Below are 18579 nucleotides of genomic sequence, written 5' to 3'. Positions count from 1 at the left end.
CTATTGTTTAACAAAGACGGGGTGTGGGGGGGGTGGCTTAGTGGCGCAGTGGTCAACATTGCTGCCTTGCAGTGCTGATGTCCTGGGATCAATCCTGGAATCCTGGGGTGCTGTCTGCGTGGAGTCTGCACGTTCATCCCTATGGCTTTCCTCCAGGTGTTCAAAGATTCCTCCCACAGTCCAAAGACATGTCGGCAAGTTAATTTGTTTCTGGGAAAACGGGCCCTGACGTGACATGGCTCTCCGCTGGACTGGCGCCCCACCCAGGGTGAACCCTGCTTTGCTCCTGTCCCTTGCTGGGATAGACTCTGGCTGCCCTGTTACCTTGAACTGGAAGACCCACTTAGAAAATGGAAGGATGGACATGAACAGGCTAACCTGTATCATGAAAAAACAATACTTTAAGCGCTTCTCATCTTTATTTCTAATATTTGCATGCAGTGAGGAAGTGCCATTCTTTAACAAACTCATCTGTACTGTACTCCCATTTCTTCCTCCTTCTAATAAAATAGACTTTAATCCATCCATTTGGGAGATGCCAATAAAGACATGTCTTTGAAAGGGCTGACAGCTGAAATGAGCACACATAGAAACCTTTCACCCTGGGGAGAGCATGCAAACTCCACACAGAACATGCTCCAGGTCAGGATCAAACCCAGGACCCCAGAGCTCTGAAGGAACTGCCACACCCCTCACTGGCCTTAACCAATCAATAGCCGCCACATCATTCCTCACATAGGTTTGCATTGTGCTGGAAAAGGTTTTTTTTTAAGTTACTGCTTTTTTTCTTATTTTTTTCTCCTTTCCACACATGTATGATGCAGAAATATCCCGGTTTTATAACTGGGCGGGACTTCCCCCAGCAGATTTACCGATTATGCCATAGAAGGGTCGAGACGATCAACCCACTCGAGGTCTAGTGGCAGAAAATAGCTGACCGCCCTCTTTTTCCCATTTTGAAAAGCAAATGGACATCAGCTGCCAGACCCCTCCTCCATCTCCCTGTTTTCTTCTCCTCCTCCCCCCCCCCTCTCCCCATCGGGTCTCTTCCCTCCTTCTCTGCGCAGTGACTTGAAAACAAAAAGCCTTTTCAAGCTGGGGCACCTCAGTGCCGCCCCACCACCACCACAAAGCTGTTCCTCTGGCCCCTTCCATGGAGCCGTAATTAATGAATCAGCTGACAAGGCAGGGCGGGTCAGGGGTCAGCTGGTTCCTGGCAGCTGTGACAGAAGAACCGACTCCACTTTTGTGGGGTTTTTTTGAGGGGAAAAAGTCCGCCGGGTCACGCTGGCTGTCGGACTGTAATCCTCTCGTGCACGCTCCCCTTCCCCCGGGCGGCCGGGCGGCGCGCACTCGCTTCAGAGCTCCCGGCTCTGTTGATGCACGGCTCCCGAGGGATTCAGAGGCGCAGCGCGGAAGATCCGAGGCCGACACCCCCCAGAAAGCCCACCCGGGCCCGCCGGGTCGCCCCTGAACTCTGCCACTTGTGGGCATTTTTTTTTTCCCCAATGGAAAAATCGGGGGTGAAAAAATCATTCACAGTCCAGACGCTTTTCCATTTGCCAGGACCCATGTGTGGGTCTGCCACTTGTAGAGAACCCCAGTCCCACACAGGACCCCCGATTATTCCAAAGGCTAAGCCCAGGCGCTGAGGCCCCCCCCTCCCCCACAGCTGAAGCTCTGTGCAGTGCCAATGAATAATGAAACGCCATGAAGTTTGTCCGTCACAGACCCCAGCTCTCCTGAGCTGGCGTCATCGGAGAGCTGCACTGTCTGCCCACCAGCACGCTCCGCTGAGAGTGGCTGAGCTAGCAGGGGATAGAAGCCTGGGATTTTAATGACCATCAATGAAAATGTTTGCAACAAAGCTCAAAACAGCCAATCATTCTGCCTCAGAGGTCTCCTATCCCAGTACAGACCAGAACCAGCCCTGTTGGGAGTTTTGAGATCAGGACACAAAGGTACTAATACCGCTGTCAAAAGTAATGCATTTTAAAGGGTCCTGTAATGGCAGACTAACCTAGCTTGTGATACAAAGGCATTTTCTTTACCGTCAAAATCAATACTGTACAGACCGACCCACCGTACCAACGTAAAGTGGCAAAAAGTTATAAAATTCCAAACATTATCCTCCTGTTATAGGCTTTCATTGTGCAAGTAGAAATTTCCACAACACTCGCTTTCAGAGACAGTCCGTGAGACACAGTTTCCAAATACTGAACAGACATGCATACGATTGTTAGGCAGGCTTTAGTGATGGGCAGAACACTGTCTATTGGTGCAAAACTCTGAGACATGCAAAATCACCATTATAACACAGGTGGGAGATACAAAGACACACCTGAGGTATCTGTTTATTCCTTCTGATGAATCGCATTACAAAAAGGCACCGAGCCATAATGAAATGCCTGCGCTGACATTTTGTACTTCAAACAGTTTTTGAAAGCAAAGACTAGTCAGAAACTAAATTCAGACCAATAGGTCTGGAGGGTTAAAAAAAAAAAGGATTAAAAGTTTTAAAAAGTTGTGCTACATTGGAAAAATGGTTTTAAAAAAACTCTTCACACGTAAATGGAGTTTAATCCATTACAAAGAGATGACACAGCAGTTTGAGACTGATTCAGGCCCTTGGAGTCTTCATGTCTTTAAGCATTGCTTTAGTCAGACGTTATAGCTGGTATGTCTGAAGAATGACAGAGGTAGATGGGCAAAGCTCAATAGCAACCTGGGGCTTATCTGAGCAGCACAGGTAGCAATACGGACAAAGCTCTATGATTCTTAGACATACTTCAAACATCCAGATAATCACGTTTAATTTGTTCTGTTACTGCGACAGCTCGCCCAGCCCTGGGTTAAACACAACCCTGCCGGAGCTGGATTCCAATCCAAAAGGGAACTGAAACTCGAATGAAGTAAAGAGGTTAACTTATATTATGCAAAAGTATTTCATGTTTCTCCCATTCCCACAGCACGCAAGCAACACGCTTGCCGGGTGAGGACAGGTTTTGCAGAACAGAGTTGCAAATTCCGATCAACTTAAGTTACCGAAATCAGTCAGACAAAAAAATACCAACTGCACCAAAAGCAACAATGAAGTTCACTTATCTACCAAATGGTCTGTGAATTCAGATAAGGGAAGAGTTCAGGATAGTGTTACTCCTCAAGAGGTTTGAGCAGGCCAAAAGCACATTATGACTAATGGCACTGATGTCTACCTGAGAATAACAAGGAAGTGAAGAGGCTAACTAAAATATTAAATTTATAGGCCCAAACTGTGCCTTGTTTTTAAGCAAAATACACTTTTTTGGTACAACAGTGAATGCAATGCTGACAGTGGTTAGCAACTAACTGGCTTAAAAAATTTCCATTCCAGTATACCAGTAAAATGCAGTTGTACACATGCATGCCAGAGGCTGCTCAAGAATGGCTTGTACACAATCTCTGCCCATTGAAGCTCAAATGAGCAGACAGACAAACAATGGTGCTCATCCAGCCTGACGAGGACAGCAGGGTTGAACTCTCTGGCAGGGGAACATACAGTATGTTCTCTGCACTGCCAGCAATGGCACACATTCACCACGCCAGCTGCCGGACCCAACGAGAGGTCACTCCTCTGTCAATTCATGAGTCCACTGGACTCCCGTTGACCGCTGTTCACTTCTGCTGCTGGATTTTAAGGGCAATATACATCTGCTAGGCCTAATCAGCTTTTTGTTGTTTTTTGTTTTTAAGAGTGCAGGCTGAATGGGAGGAGGTGAAAAGAAAATCTTTAAGATCTGATGTTTAAACGGGAAAACTTGTTTTTTGTTTACTGCAGTTCTCTTATCTTTTCGGCCACTGCAGTGATTAAACAAGCGCTGTCTCCTAAAAAATGCCCCCCCCGCCCATCCCAAAAGAATGCCATTTCGCAAGAGAATTTCATTCTTCTAGACTGAATTAAAATGCTGCCGGGAAATTTAGTTTTCTTTTCGACATTTTCTGCAGCGAGTGGCAACAGCACCCAGAGAGGCTGACTGGCTGGCACAGATCCAAGGAAGAGGATTTCATTTCCTGAAAACTACAGCCTTAAGCTAGAAGACGCCTTAGGGTTGGTTACAGCTCATTGAGAATGTGCAGCGAGGAACAATTCTACTGGTTTCAGCCTTGAAAAAGGTAAGACAATGCAATAACAAAAACAAACCTAACATCTCGGCAGCAGGAAGTACACAGGCTGTTGCTTGTTCCTATCACAATTCGGGCGTTCTGAAAAACACATCTTTACTAACATCAGCAAGCAAAAAGGAGCCTTCTCCCCAACACCGCAGCACTAAACCATGACACTTAAAAAAAAAAACAGGGATACTTTTTGGCTAATCGCCAACCCCCTCCCACACACACCAAACATGTCCCTCTTCAAATCGCATGACAGCCAGGACTGCTGCTGCACTCCAGCAGTGACCAGGACAGGTTTTTAATATTTGTACACAGTCACAATGACAAACTCCGACACGCTGAGATTGAATTATTCCACAGTGTGAAGGGCCAAGCAGTGGTGCCTGAGTGCCAGTAGATGGACAGAAAACGTGTCCCATTGCTGCAGAGATGCACTGCTCTTCCTAAGACGCATTAGCTCAAGAGAGGACAACCTTGGCTCCCCAACACAACAGCACTCCGTTTCATTCTTAATCCTTGTTGAAACAATCAAGGGGCAATTAAGCAAGGATCTGATGTCAGGCAATGGAATGAACTGGAAAGGGCCAAGTCACCCACCAGCCTGCCTCTAGTCCATCCAAAGCCATCTGTACCCAAACCCAGCAGCGAATCGCCCAGTCAGAGCCAAGTAAGGTTCAACGATGCTTACCCCTTGGTTTCCAGTAAATCGGATTGTTGGCTGTGCAGACAGCAGGGTCTGGAAAAGGAAAAAGAAAAAGACAGTTTAATGGTGGTAGCAATGCCGCCAGTGACACAGAGCAAGGAGTGAGGCAGGAAGGATCTGATTCATGACAAGATGGACTCAATTGCTAGGCAACCACCAGCTGAGGGCAAGAGGAAACCATCGGGAATGAGCCCTGTCCCGCAGTCCCTGTTACAGAGCGTTCACCACAAATCCAGGGCACACGACTGTGTTGAGATCAGAGGGCATCATTACCTGCTCAGAAGAACTTTCCAACCTTATTCTAAAGCAGGCCTTTGGAACGACTCCATCATACTCGCAAGTGGAAATGACCAGCTAATTAAATGGTGGTGGGACCCTGAGCCCTGAGACAAAGTCGAATCCCCATTCTGCCCCTTTCAGCCTCCTCTGCCCCAGACTGGCTGAAAAGCCAAGGGAGAAGCAACCAAAATGCACCGCACTACACTTTCCCTAAAAACAAAGTCACCAACACACTGTAAAGCCATTGGCAATGGCCAACACTGGACCCCTGTGACCCATAACCCAGCAAGGGTTACATAACTTGCTCCTGATCTAAAATAATTCCATGACCACTAAAGCAGGTGAGTAGTTCAGTTGGGCAGCTTAGGGATCGCTCAAAATGAAAACACCAGCACCTCTGTGGCCCTCAAAGACAACCTCACATGTACCCAGTCTTGCACATTGATGATTTAAGGGGGACCCGCAAACTCTCCAGAACCAGGGTAGCCACCACTGAGCCTGAGGTTTTACTGCTCTCACTAGTCTAGGGGTCTCATATTCTGCTCCTGGGGGGTCTTCTCATGTCTAGCTGTTGACTCAACATGAACAGTGAATTAAACAACCCGATTATCTTCTAAATTAGACAGATGGGATTTTCTTAAAGTCCTCGACCACTGATTACACAAGACACTCGCTTGAATAACAGTGCGCACAAATCACCTCGAAGCCCGAAGAGATGCGTTACTATTCTGCAGCTAATACAGCAATTATGTAACTGGAAACGTACTTGGAACAACACACTAGGCTCTCCGAGGAACTGAGACCTCTGCACTAGGCACTGAAACAACAGTCCTCAGGGTCTTCCACTTCAAGACGCTTCTAATTGGTCCCATCAGTTACACAATGTGGGTTTCTTAATCCAAGTGTGTGACCCAAGAATGCTTTACCCTGGGAGTACCCTAGAAGCCTCTTTAATATAATTTAGCCCATTCACATCGCCATGATTTTAGACTGGTGTAGCCCGACTACTGCACCAGAGGAGGTAAGATCAGGGCAGAAGACACCCTCAGTGAGACTGGATCGATTTAGACTACATGACAGTGGGCTCACAGGAACCCCACAGGCTAAATTCATTAAATTAAATCCCTCGCATTTCAGCAAACTCCTAGCTCATACAGTTCCTAGGAAGAACTTGCATTCTTTTTGGGGATGGTGAGAAGGTATGTTTAAGGAAAACGGAACAAGAACAGGTTAGCTCTGGAACTGCTAGAAACTCCAGGGGATATTAAAAAAACAAAACAAGAATGTGCTGGGTGCTAATGAGTGTTATTCAAAGGATTCCATTTATTTTGGCTCAGGGTAACTACCTGAGATTTTCTTCACGGAAAACTTTCTAGCAATGTTAAACGTGGCGCTATAATTCCGATTCCCGAGTTATGCTTTGCCAACCATTGGCTTTTTTAGTTAAGAAGGCTTCTACTTTGCATATCCTTCCCACGTTTCAAACACGCAGTTGGTGAAGGACACTGGCCATTTATCTTTAGAGAACCGCTATGCTTATTTGCGTTTTAATATTCCAGCAGCTCCGAGACAGCCTTGGTTTAAACACGCTGGCGGCGCCCCACCGCTGCCCCCCCTTCCCCACACGCCGCAGGTGATAGCTAAGGACTTGGATCACAAGCGGCCAAGCGCCGGCTCAGACACAGGCGGGGGGAGATAATAGCTCCTGCCTCGCACTAAATAAAAGCCCTTATAAATGTCATCGGAGACGTAGAGGACCTTGCTCCCAGAACTCAATTACTTTTATGCACATACACATTCCCAATCGGGCCCGGCGTTTACCCTGGCCCCGCTCCAGCGCTAACGTAACTGCCAGGCTATGCTCCGGCTGTTGTTTGGGAAGCACAGCACACGGATCAGATGCACAAGTCATTACATAATCCTCAGCCCGAGCAGAGCTGCGGTGAGCCACGCAGAGAGGCCAAGGCGGAGGATTGTTAAACTGCCCCCCGGGTCCCCTACCTGCTCCATCCCTCCTCGGCCTCTCTCTTTCTCTGCAGATCGGGAGAAACAAAACCGGCAGCCGTGCATAGAAGATGCTTTACAAAAAAATATTTAAAAAAAAGCAAAGCTGATGCGGCTGGGCTAAACCTCTCCCTTTTGCCATCGCCGACATTCTCAAACAGGGAATGTTGCTCTTACATGTTGGTTTTACATGTTTACATCCACAACAAACAGAGACCGAGACAGAGAGAAAGAAGACCAACAGGGATATCTTCCCAGGGCACACGCTGATCCATGGGTATGTGCGGGGGGGATTTACACTGTTGGGAGACTGCATGTCAACAGCCAGTGGGCAACGTGTTGACCTGCAGGGCCCCCGAGATGGGAGCCGGCTTGCGGGCCCTTCAGAACCAGAAGGGTGTCGGTCAAGTCTGGAGGCTGGTGTGCCGCTTTGACAGTGAAACGTCAAGCGCCAGCGGGCCAGGGAGCCCCTGACGAACAGACCCAAGAGAGGGACAGAGGTGCGAGCTTGCTTGCGTGCGTGCGTGACGCATTTCAACCTCGCCCTAGCTTCCCTCACCCTTCAAAGCGTAAAAATGAAATTAGAAATCACAGAAGTGACGGATGTCAGTGATAAAAGGAGTGGACCCCTGAGAAATACGTTCAAGTGTCCCACACTGAAATGGCTCCATACTGGGCTCACTAGGGCCGTCCATAAATACTAACTGAAACCATTACTCTTAAAATGCAACCTTCGCTAACTTGACCTAGCGACCCACACATTTAAGTCTTGAGCGTGCTACCGTTTTCACAAACCCTACGGCACGGCTCAGTCCGACACAATCCACACTTCCACCCTGCTGCTGTCCCTCAGAAACCCGTTTCAACTCAAAACATTGACATCGCTACCGTACACAGACATCAGGAAGCTTTCCTAAGCCTAACTGCACAATTCCATTTTAAGGCGTCTGGCATCACAGGAATCCTATCGGTTTTCTTTGGGTACCGTAATGGGAAGATAATCTGCTTTGAGCACAGTTTTACTATATTCTACCCATGATGCCTGCTCCCAAGCACCCGCCCCCCCACCTTAAACAAGTGAAAGTTAAGCATTTTCAAAAGACATCCAGAAAAATAAAGGCTTTCCTTCAAGGTCATCTGGGTGCAGTCAAGGCATACTTAGGGAACCTTCAACCCTATCCCCAGCATCTTAATGTTAATCTGGACACCCTCAATTTAACACGTTAATACTTTGGATTACTTTGGTAGCAGATCCCATGCTGGCTATGAGGGTGTCACTGTTGCTCCCTTCAGCTAGAAATCCTGATTATTCATCCCTGAAGAGCCAATGAGCTCAGCAGGTCGGCCCTGCTGAAAAGCACTGCTGGTGTCCCATCGCGATGCAGAAGCTTCTCGTCATGACAGGAGTCCTATATAGACAGGGAGAACAATGCCTGGTGCACTGATACAGCGGCAGAGAACTGCTAATGTGACAATATGCAGAGCACCCCCATAAAGAAGGGGCTTTACATTTAAATGGCTCCTGGATCTCTGTATACTTTCTGCACAGTTGATACGCAGAAGACTCCAGTGAGGAATGGGGTTAAAGGACCACTGAGAAAATGCAACAACGAAATAAGACACTGCAGAACAAAAATGTAAAGCCACATTGATCTGGTCATAAGTTCTGTTTTATAGATCAGCAATATTGTATACCACTCGGTTGCTAAAAAAAATGCAGGCTGTAATCTTTACTTGATGATATAAGCTCCTATTACTATGCAGGAAACAAAAACTAGATGAACTCTGAATTGCTATATAAAAATCAATTACCCTACTGTCTTGCTTTCTGTAGTGATTGACAATCCTCAGTACACTTCAAAAAAGGTCTCTGAACAGCAAATCAGTTTAAGGGGCTTTAAAAAAACATTAAAAAGAAACTACTGCAAATCCCTGCACAGTGTTGGAGATAACAGGTACATCTCAGCATTAAGTCCAACTTGCCCAGTTCTAGGGGGATGTAAAAGTTTTGATCCCAGCTGCTGAACTTCTGTCCCACCATGCGAGATGGGGCATCACCATTTACACTCCCCTCCCTCCAAGCACAGACCAGAGCGCAGCCCTCAGCCCGTTCGCTTGAAAGGGCTGCTGACGTGCCATTATTCTCCGGGACTGCAGCCCAGAAACTTCCACAGAGCCAACCTGAGGACAGGCCACCGCTCGGCCGTGGAAAATCACAGGAGTGCCTAAACCGCGTGGGCTCGTGGAGTCTGGGTCAGCAGTGCAGCAGGGCTACCAACCTGATGCCCCCGTGAGAAAAAAAAAATATTGTCCCCCCCACCACCACCATAAAATAAGCTAAAAAATAAAAAAAAATCACCCAGAAAACAGCTTTCTTACACTGTGATCAGAAAATTAAAGCACATGATGAGCAGTGGGGCTTCGGCTATGAATCAGTGTTATGCATGAAGCTTTCTCAGCTAGTTTTGAAAGGGATTGAATGAATACATCTGCAATAAAACAGTAAACAGGGGTGTATAAGGACGGGTTAAATGTTCCACCAGATTTCACTTGAATATGACCTTTCGAGAACTTGTCACGATGCACTTTCAGTACAAGTTCGGAGGGGAAAAGATAGATATCTTTAATGAATGTTTAACTGCCAGTTTCCTGAGGTTTTGATCTTTTTTTTTTTAAAGAGAAGAACTCAGGTCATTTCTATCAACACCACCAAAGTTTAGGTAACTCATTAGGCATTTAAAATATTTCATATGCAAGGTAAACTAAATCCCTCCAGCACATGAAGAGGAACATTCTTATTTCCCCTGTCAAAGCCAGGCCGTAAGATTTTACATCTGTCTGCTCCTTAATTATTTATTGGACTGAATTTTCTATTTTTAGTGTTACAGTCTGCCTGGATTACAGTCCTGCATTGGAATGGACTTAAATAGTCAAGCCCAGCTCCCTGTCCTGCCTATGAGCATCTCTGTATCAATGACTAAGAGACGTGCAAACGTGTATGAGCAGAGTCAGGTTTTAACTATGCTGGGGGCAGGGCACTCCAAAGAGAAGCCGAAAATCCCATCATTAATTGAAAAACTAAACACCTACATGGATCAACATGTCTGTAGAAAAGTTGAGGCTTTTGTTAAGGAAAGAGAAGATGGGGAAGCATGGTGCTGTACTGTTGTTAAGCTTTAGGAAAAATAATACTGCTGGAGAAAACCAAATTAACCCTGCCTCCCACCCACTCCTCTCCAAGCTTTGTGAAATGCTGCCTCAAAAGAACTAAGGGGAGATGCAGGGAAGAAAAACTAAATACAGGCATAAATTCCAGAAAGTGCAGTGGTGTATAAAGCACTTTAACTTGTATAAATATAATGCATTGATATATTTTTTGGAAATGCATACTGGAAAGCTGCTTGTCACTAAAGGTTAATGCACAGGTCCCTGTCTCACTTGCTATACTGTACCAATACAGCTACAGTAATAGTAGCTCAATGTTCCCTAATGCAAAGGGGGAGGGGGACTCGCCATTAAATGTCGAAGCACATTTGAAGCAATGCTTCACAAACCGGAGCCAAAAAAAGTAACGTGTTTGAGACACGCTTCAAACACTGGCAACCCAAGTGCAGAGGAGTTAAGCACAGGGTTAACGTCAGGAAAAGGAGACTGAATGAAATTTAAGAATCCCTTGGAGAGCACATGGGGTGGAGGGGAGAAGGGTGCATCTTCCTCAGCACATAAATCAAGACCGTTCACTAAGTACTTGAGGGAACAGACTGTAACCATTCCGACAGTCATCTTACTCACAAAACCGAACACAAAGACAGCAAGTCATTCGGTTACCAGGGTGGGTATCAATAATACATACGTATTGCAATTCAAAGCTGAAGAACCTTGCAATAAAGGATCCTTTGTGTACAGTTAACATCCAATTTAAAGTCAAATCTAAACTGTTTACAAAAGGAATGAGTCCAATGAGTATTGGACGACAATATCAAAAACAGAAAGCAACACAATTGGATCCTTCACATTATTTCTCACCTGAACATTGCTTTTGTCTGAGATGCAACCACACAGCTGAACCGTTTTTGCCAAATCATTGTCTTGAACAGTGATGAACCAACCAAGAACAACCATTTTAAAGGGAAAGGAGCTAGAATTGATGGCATTTTGCTGTAGTGCTCCTGAGCACAATTCATGCGATTTCATAATAAAAACATGCGATCATCCACCCTAAATGATAAATTTAGGTATTAATACTATAATCTACCAAGAAATAAACAAAAGGCTATATTAGTCTAGTCCAGAGGTGATCCAGTTAAATTCTGTAGAGGAGGAACTGCTCCCTGTTACCTCAGATCACAACACTGGAACTGAAGTTGTACTCTGAACTGTTTATATTTCAACCCGTTACAGTACAGCGAATTACACCTCATTTTCACTTGGCATTATGAACAGTGTTGACTGCACACAGTGTTACAGCAAGACTGCTTCCACACCCAGAGGATACCACATGAGCCTAGGGCTACTGTAAGAATTAAAACAAGATTTCAAGGTGAACGCACTCAACAATGTGTTATAGCTCTAAGGGAGACAAAAACAAACAAAATAAGAAACCCAAACAATTGTAAAACCATCTAGGCCTCACCCAACACGTTTGTGTCACTGCTATAAATATTCTCTTGCAATGACAATCTGCATCAGGCCCTGGAGGAAGCACACAGCCAAGAACACAGGGGTGTCAACTGATGCCTGTTCCATTGTTTTCCTTGCGATTTGCACATGCCATCATCAAAGCTGATTGCTCCCTTACAGCACGGGCTTCAATCACAGGCAGTGCTGCAAATACGGGTGCAAGTTTTAAAGATGGGCCAGGCAAGAAGCAATGGACAGGCGAAGGCTCGACAGATACTGGGATGCTGTGCTTTAAATCTTCAGCAGCCGTCATCACCCTGCAGCTCCTAGCTGGCAGCCCCACTGGAGCCCAGCAGGTGTGAGCCTGGCCAGTACCTGGAGGGGAGACTCCTGGGAAAAACTAAGGTTGCTGCTAGAAGTGGTGTTAGTGGGACAAGTCGGGGTCTCTCACTCCACAGTCTGTGTGGGTCCTAATGCACAGTGGCGGGGACACTATTCAGTACTGTAAAATAGGCTCCCTGCTTTGGATGAGACACAAAACCGAGGTCCTGTGGTCATTAAAAATCCCAGGGCATTTCTTGAAAAGAGTAGGGGTGTTACCCCAGTGTCCTGGCCAAATTTCCCCCTGGACTTTACCAGTCATGGCCTCCTAATAATCCCCATCTCTGAACTGGCTCCATCACTCTGCTCTCCTCCCCACTGGGGCTGCACACCGGTGCTGATGGAGGGGAGTCCCCACTGCCTGTGAAACGCTTTGAGTGGAGTGTCCAGAAAAGCGCTATACAAGTGTAAGGAGTTGCTATTATTAATTAAAGCTGTCTGGTGCTGGTAGAGCAAACTCACGAGCACGACCACCAGGTCTCTTACAGTTACATCATAGCTGGGCTGGAAGCAAAACCGCCTTCCCCCAAGAAGACCGCTTTGGGTTAACATCCTGATCTAGAACTCGCAAGGTACTGTCAGACTGCTACTAAACATGACTCCAATATCAGCTGTGGTTCAGCCTCCCCCCCTCCCTGGGTACATTCCATTGCTGTCAGGCTTTTCCATCTGCATTGACAGCCTGGCAGCATGAGTGCTGAACCTGCAGGAACGCAGTAGTTCTGTAAGCAGGCACAGAGAAAGATTTTCTATAACCCCCGTTTTTGCTGAGGGACATTGTAAACACTTAGGCATTATGTCCGACTATAGTGCAGGTCACCCCTTTTACTTCATTTTTGTCCGTGGATTCAGCACGCACTGAAAAAACACAAGACAGCAGCTGTGGTGAAGACAAGACCTATAAGGCAGAACTAAAGACATCTACCTCTGCACAGAAGGCTCTGTCCTGGTTTGTATACTCCCTGTTCTGCAAATTCTACAGAAACCCGCCTTGCAGGGATCCACATAGCTTTAACTTGGCACTGTACCTGGACAAAAAAAGTCAAGGGTTTGCCTGCTCGCCACCAAGATTTTGAGGTCAATACATGTATTCAGCAGCTTATAAAAAAAAAGTACTATTTTAAGTTAAGTAAACGCCGCATATATTAATGTTTGACTGCCGCAACAGGATCAGCCAACATTTTTATTAACCCACTCGTGTCATTTTCGCAGAGCTCAGCCGAGAAGACTCCACTTGTGCCACATGACTGGATCTACATTCAGATTCAAGTCTTGGGGCAGGAGAGGGGGGCGGGGGCAGCTCAGGAGCTGGAATGCTCCCTTCCAGTACGTCCCCTGTGCAGCTCTGGAAGTGGCCGGGCTACAGGTGTGTGCACTCCCGGCTGCCGGAGCCTCCCTACGCACCCAACTGAGACCCAGCAGCAGTGACCTGTCCGCAGCCACCCTGCCCTCGCTGTGGGCCTGTGGAGGCCACTGTGCAGCAGAAACCTTTAAAACCAGTCCGGCCTCTAGTTCGATAAAGGATGCACCAACACCATGGCGCTTACCACCTCTGATAGCACAAGCATCTACTTCGTTATGTGCACATCAAAATGAATGAGCCATTTACCCATTTTCCCTCTTAAATCCTAAGGCATTGTCACGGGCCAAATGTGACCAGGTTTGGCTCAAAAGAAAAGAAACTCCCACACAGCAGTCTTCAAATGCAAACAAAACTGGATTTATTGCCATCAAAATAGGGATAACAAAAAAAAACCCTCACAGTACTCTCCACACCTTCCCTCCAAGGCACCCTCGCCATACTGAGCTCTCCCAGTCCCTTTTATAGCCCCTCCTCTCCAAGGACCAGCCTCTTAAAGGGACTCACGTTTTCTTAACAGAGAGAGGCAGTTCGACCAAAATAAAGTATTTAACCATCCCAAAAAAAAACTCATCAATTGTAACAGAGTCATGCAACCATGATATATCCACTTAAACAAAACAACTAACCTTACATCGTTTTTTTTATAGATGGCTCACCAGTCACCTTTCCCTTTAAGATCATTTGTGTGATACTACAAACAGGAAAGGTGACGGGTGGCCATCTTGATCAACACAATACAATACTCCACTGGGGGAAACACTGCAGTGATTCTAGGGAAACAACAAAAAGATAAGTATCATTCACACTTCATTCGTATCACATACACACTCTCAAACATACCAGAAGGGTAGAGGGAAATATTGGAGTATTTCACATTCAGTAAAAGAAAGAAAAAATATCAAGCACTCTGTCACAGGCATAAAGTGTCAACTTTTACTTCCCCGACTACAGTGGGGGTCCTTTCTGCTTCATCTCCAAACTGGCCAGCTATTTATAGCCAGTGATGCCGCCAAGCTGATGATATTTAAAGAGCACAACAGGTCACAGTTGTGTCCAATGCCATATTCATCCCTGCTCTTGTCCTCCCAAGCACACTCGCTGCCCCATACACACTGTCAAGCTGCATTAGGAAAGTTCTCTCCAAACTTACACGTCCTGGTAAAAAAAAAAAACACATTACCGATCCCCAGAAAATACCAGTGCCAGAACAGACACCCTAGTTACTGGATCAGACTCAAGCCTGAAGTTCTGTGCAGGGTGAACTTCTGAATGAACCGAAGTGCTTAAATCAAGTCAGGTGCCCGTCGAGAGCATGAAGAACATTGGCTGAAATAATTAACTTCAGAGATCTACAGGCACCTCTTTAACACCTTAGTAAGGTAAAAGAAGTCTTATTTATTAAGACTTTCCCAGGAGTAGAGTTAGCACTGGAGAGAGTACCCAGGCCACTACATGAAATCAGATTGGCTGCTGCTAAAACCATTGAGGAAGAAGACTGCCAGTTTAATTTCCCTGGACTCTTCCAAATGTTCATGACTGTATAAGTGTTAAGCACGGCTGCTGGTACTGAGTAAAGGAACGCAGTGAAAGTGCTGTAGTTACACCAGGCCTTCAGAAACCCAGACAAATCATGCTGGTTTCTTGGAAAATGTAACTGTAATGTAACCTTGGAAAACTTAATTCTCCAAGAGTCGCTGTACATTTGGAGTAGGAACAAGCACACACGGCAAAATAGGAATCATCTAATGGCGTGAGACAGGAAAGAGCCAAGGGGACGACAATCCCTGAAGCCATCAGTTCATCTGCCCTCTCTCGCCTTTCCTCTCGCAACGTGCGCCATCACAGGGCGCCCCGGGCAGTCTCCTAGGAAAGGAGGGCACCCTTGTGTGGGCAACACGCACCAATGACGAGGGAGGAAGGCTGGGCCACGTCTCGCTGACTGGGCTGCTAAAGAAAGCCCCTGAGTCACCCGCTGTGCATGCCTGTGGGCAAGGTGACAAGCGAGCGTCAGGAAGGAGACAATTTAACGTGGGCAGCCCTGGTCTGCCTCGTACCAGAGCTGGGTCAACCCAAGTCAGGAAAAAGCACGGCTTCTCTAGCCCGACAAGCAAGAAGAAGCAGACGGCTGACCCAGTTGCTTCCCTAACGCCGTTTATTTGATGAGGGGGAAAAAAAAAAACCTTCATCAGGAGGTCATTTAAAGATTCACGTTACAACAGCAGGAGACAGGATGTGCGCAGTTCTGTATGCACCTTCCCCATTCTGAGAAACTCAGCCCAAAGATCACAAAAGGGAAAAAAAAAAAACAGGTTTGCTGTAACCAGATGGTGGAGGGCAGGAAAATCTTACAGTTATTCAGACACATGCAGAATACTGTTACCTCCATAAAACATTGATAAACATTCTGGCGGGGAATTCAGAAACAAAAGCATGAGGGCTGTACAACTGCTACAGTGCAACACCAGGGCTAAAATAAAGGGATTTCTAGAGCTGGACCTTCACAGAAGCCTAGTTCACCCCCCCAACCCACCCCTTCCTGAAAAAGGCTGGCATTTACAATGGAAGACATTCACGGATTAAGGTTTGCTTTATGAATTTCAGATCAGACCTGGGGAAAAAAATGCTAATTTTTCGCCACCACAAATACTGACATTCAAGCTTGCAGGTTATTCCTAATGTAGTTAAAAAATACGCTGTGTAAGACATTTGCTGGTTGATTAATGAAAACGTATGTTAATACGATAGTTTATCTTCTGTTTGATGCCTTTATCCAAGGCAAACAAAAATGTAATTCATCTCCGTGCTTTGAAGCTGGAGAAGATCATTAACTGGGGCTTTTGACTGGGCTGAATACGGAGTGTGTGAAAGCACAGATGTGATTTGCAGGTCTCACTTAAAAAAATATTTTAACCATATAGAGCCAGAAAGGATAATTTGACTTGATAACTATCATCACGGCACATTTGAAATATCATGCTACCCTAGGTGTTGAACATAATTGCAAATGTGGAGCATAACCTCCTGTACAATATGCTAAATCTTACAATTTTTGCATTTTTAGATCTATTTGCAGCAAAATTCAGCTGCTTTGGATCCCAGAACCAGGTTTCACAACATTGTTCTTTTGCTCAGTATTTAATTTTTTTTTTACAGACACCGTAAAATACGCAGGGGCCAGGTCATTTTGAAGTTAAAGAAATGGAAAGTCAAGCCCCTTTCCTGTTAGATATGACAAAGACAGCGCAGCTCAGTTAGTAAAACAGCCAGTTGTTGTAGGGCTTCATTTTGGGGGAGGTTAGCATGTTTGTCATCAGCTGAGGATCTACTGTGACTGTCACAGGCTAGCAGCCTGTGTGGTCGCTGCTGGAAGCTGGGGATCAATGACATGCTTTACACTAAGTTGCAGATACTGGCCTATTGATTTCTGTCTCATTCCAGTCCTGCAACCCTGATAAGCATCTGCTTGTTTACTCGTCTCAACCCCTGGATGCCATGTCAGGCAAGCAGCTTGTGGATGTGCCTCCGTCTTACTGAAATGTCACGTCAGGACAAGCTCGTCACCTCACTCCATCACCATGCTCACTAAAGAGATGGCGGGGATACTCACAAAGCAATACACTTCCGGAATATTTAGTCTTTCGTTTTCCAAAAACATATACAGATTGAGAGATGAGTTTCGTCCGATACATAGTATATATAGTAAGCAACACTGACAGGTGAAAAGGAATTAAGGTCACTTGTTAACCTGAAGAGGGACTGGGGCCACATGCAACAATCATTAAGCAAACCAAAGATGTTGAATGCCCTGCTCTTGTCCCTAACCCTTCTCCTGTTTTCTTTAAGTGTTCAGCATCAGATTTATTCCTCATAGCAGCGTAATAATGATTTGACCAAACACGGAACAACTCCTGGACTGTTAGGTGCAACGAACGGAATGCCAGACTGATCTAGGAAATGGTTATTGGAGGTGTATGAAAGAGCCCATGAAGATTTTCATACTTCCCCTTATGTAGGCAATGAGGAAGATTCCAGCACATATTTGAGAGATGTACAAAGAAGTGAATATAACCAAATCATAATGGCTCCATAATAAAAAATCATTGCAAGTTTTTTTAAGCAGAAAGTTAAGAATGGTTACCAACAAGAGGAAGCCATTTGGCCCATCAATCCTGTTTGGTCGTCAGGAGCTAATTGATCCAAGAATCGCATGCAGCTGTTTCTTGAAAGATGTCAGGGTATCGCCCACAACATAGCAGGACAGTAGGTTCAGTTCTACAAGCCTGTCAGTGTAGGACATTCCTTTAACAGCAACCAATTAAAGAAACAGGTACATTATTGCTGCTTCAGTCCGGCAATCAATAATCTGACTTGAGGCTTAAAATTAAAGCCTAATTGAACAGGAAATGTTCCCTTTTAACACTCCATTTCTCCCTGATGCCTTTTTACTGCGAAAGACGTCATGCAAAAGCCCATATCCTCAAGTGAACTGCAAGCTAAAGGATTTCTCATCTATAAAAACTGAAAATCCGGCAAAGCTTAGAAACACAGGTGCAACGAAGTCATGCTTTTAAAGCCCTTCAAACAACAAAAAAAGCATGACGTTTTCCTTTTATCTTCAAAACTATTAAGATAACGCACTCGAAAATTGTGTACTTCTCATCGTCAGGGATAATGACTGGCACTGCGAGGTGAGCAACGAAAATGAAAATGTTCAGCCCCCCCCGCAGTTTTTAACTCCACAAAATGTGAGCCTCTTTGTGCTGTCAGAGGAAGTTGTTTTTAAATGAAAAGAGCTGCACTTATCACAGAAGGCAGACAGGGTGAGGTGGCTCTAGAGGATTTCTTTAAACACACAGCCAAGATTCCGATTTTAAAAGCAACACTTTGTGTAATTGCTACCCCAAGACAGGAAGGTTAATCTCCCCTACAGCTCACCTAACCAGCAATAGAAAGGATGTGCTATTCATGTCCAGACTTCTAATCTGAGAGAGCTTGTTAACTGGATTGGACCAATGGCTCACTGTCACCTTCAAGCACGTTGCCACACTCGGTGTACTGATGCTGTTCCCCAAACTAT

The 18579-nt window shown here is 45.7% G+C and overlaps 1 protein-coding gene across 1 annotated transcript in view; it reads right to left on the bottom strand.

Moving 5' to 3' along the window:
* Positions 1-18579, bottom strand: part of ell (elongation factor RNA polymerase II) — a 52569-nt gene that overhangs the window by 26243 nt on the left and 7747 nt on the right. Inside the window, exon 2 of the mRNA XM_069186154.1 lies at positions 4841-4888. Coding sequence (XP_069042255.1) covers positions 4841-4888 — 48 coding nt within the window. The remainder of the gene's footprint in view (positions 1-4840; positions 4889-18579) is intronic.

Source organism: Lepisosteus oculatus, chromosome 29, assembly GCF_040954835.1.
Source record: "Lepisosteus oculatus isolate fLepOcu1 chromosome 29, fLepOcu1.hap2, whole genome shotgun sequence".
Lineage (NCBI taxonomy): Eukaryota > Metazoa > Chordata > Actinopteri > Semionotiformes > Lepisosteidae > Lepisosteus > Lepisosteus oculatus.
Note: the sequence above shows the minus strand (reverse complement) of the source record. Positions and strands in the feature narration are given on the sequence as shown.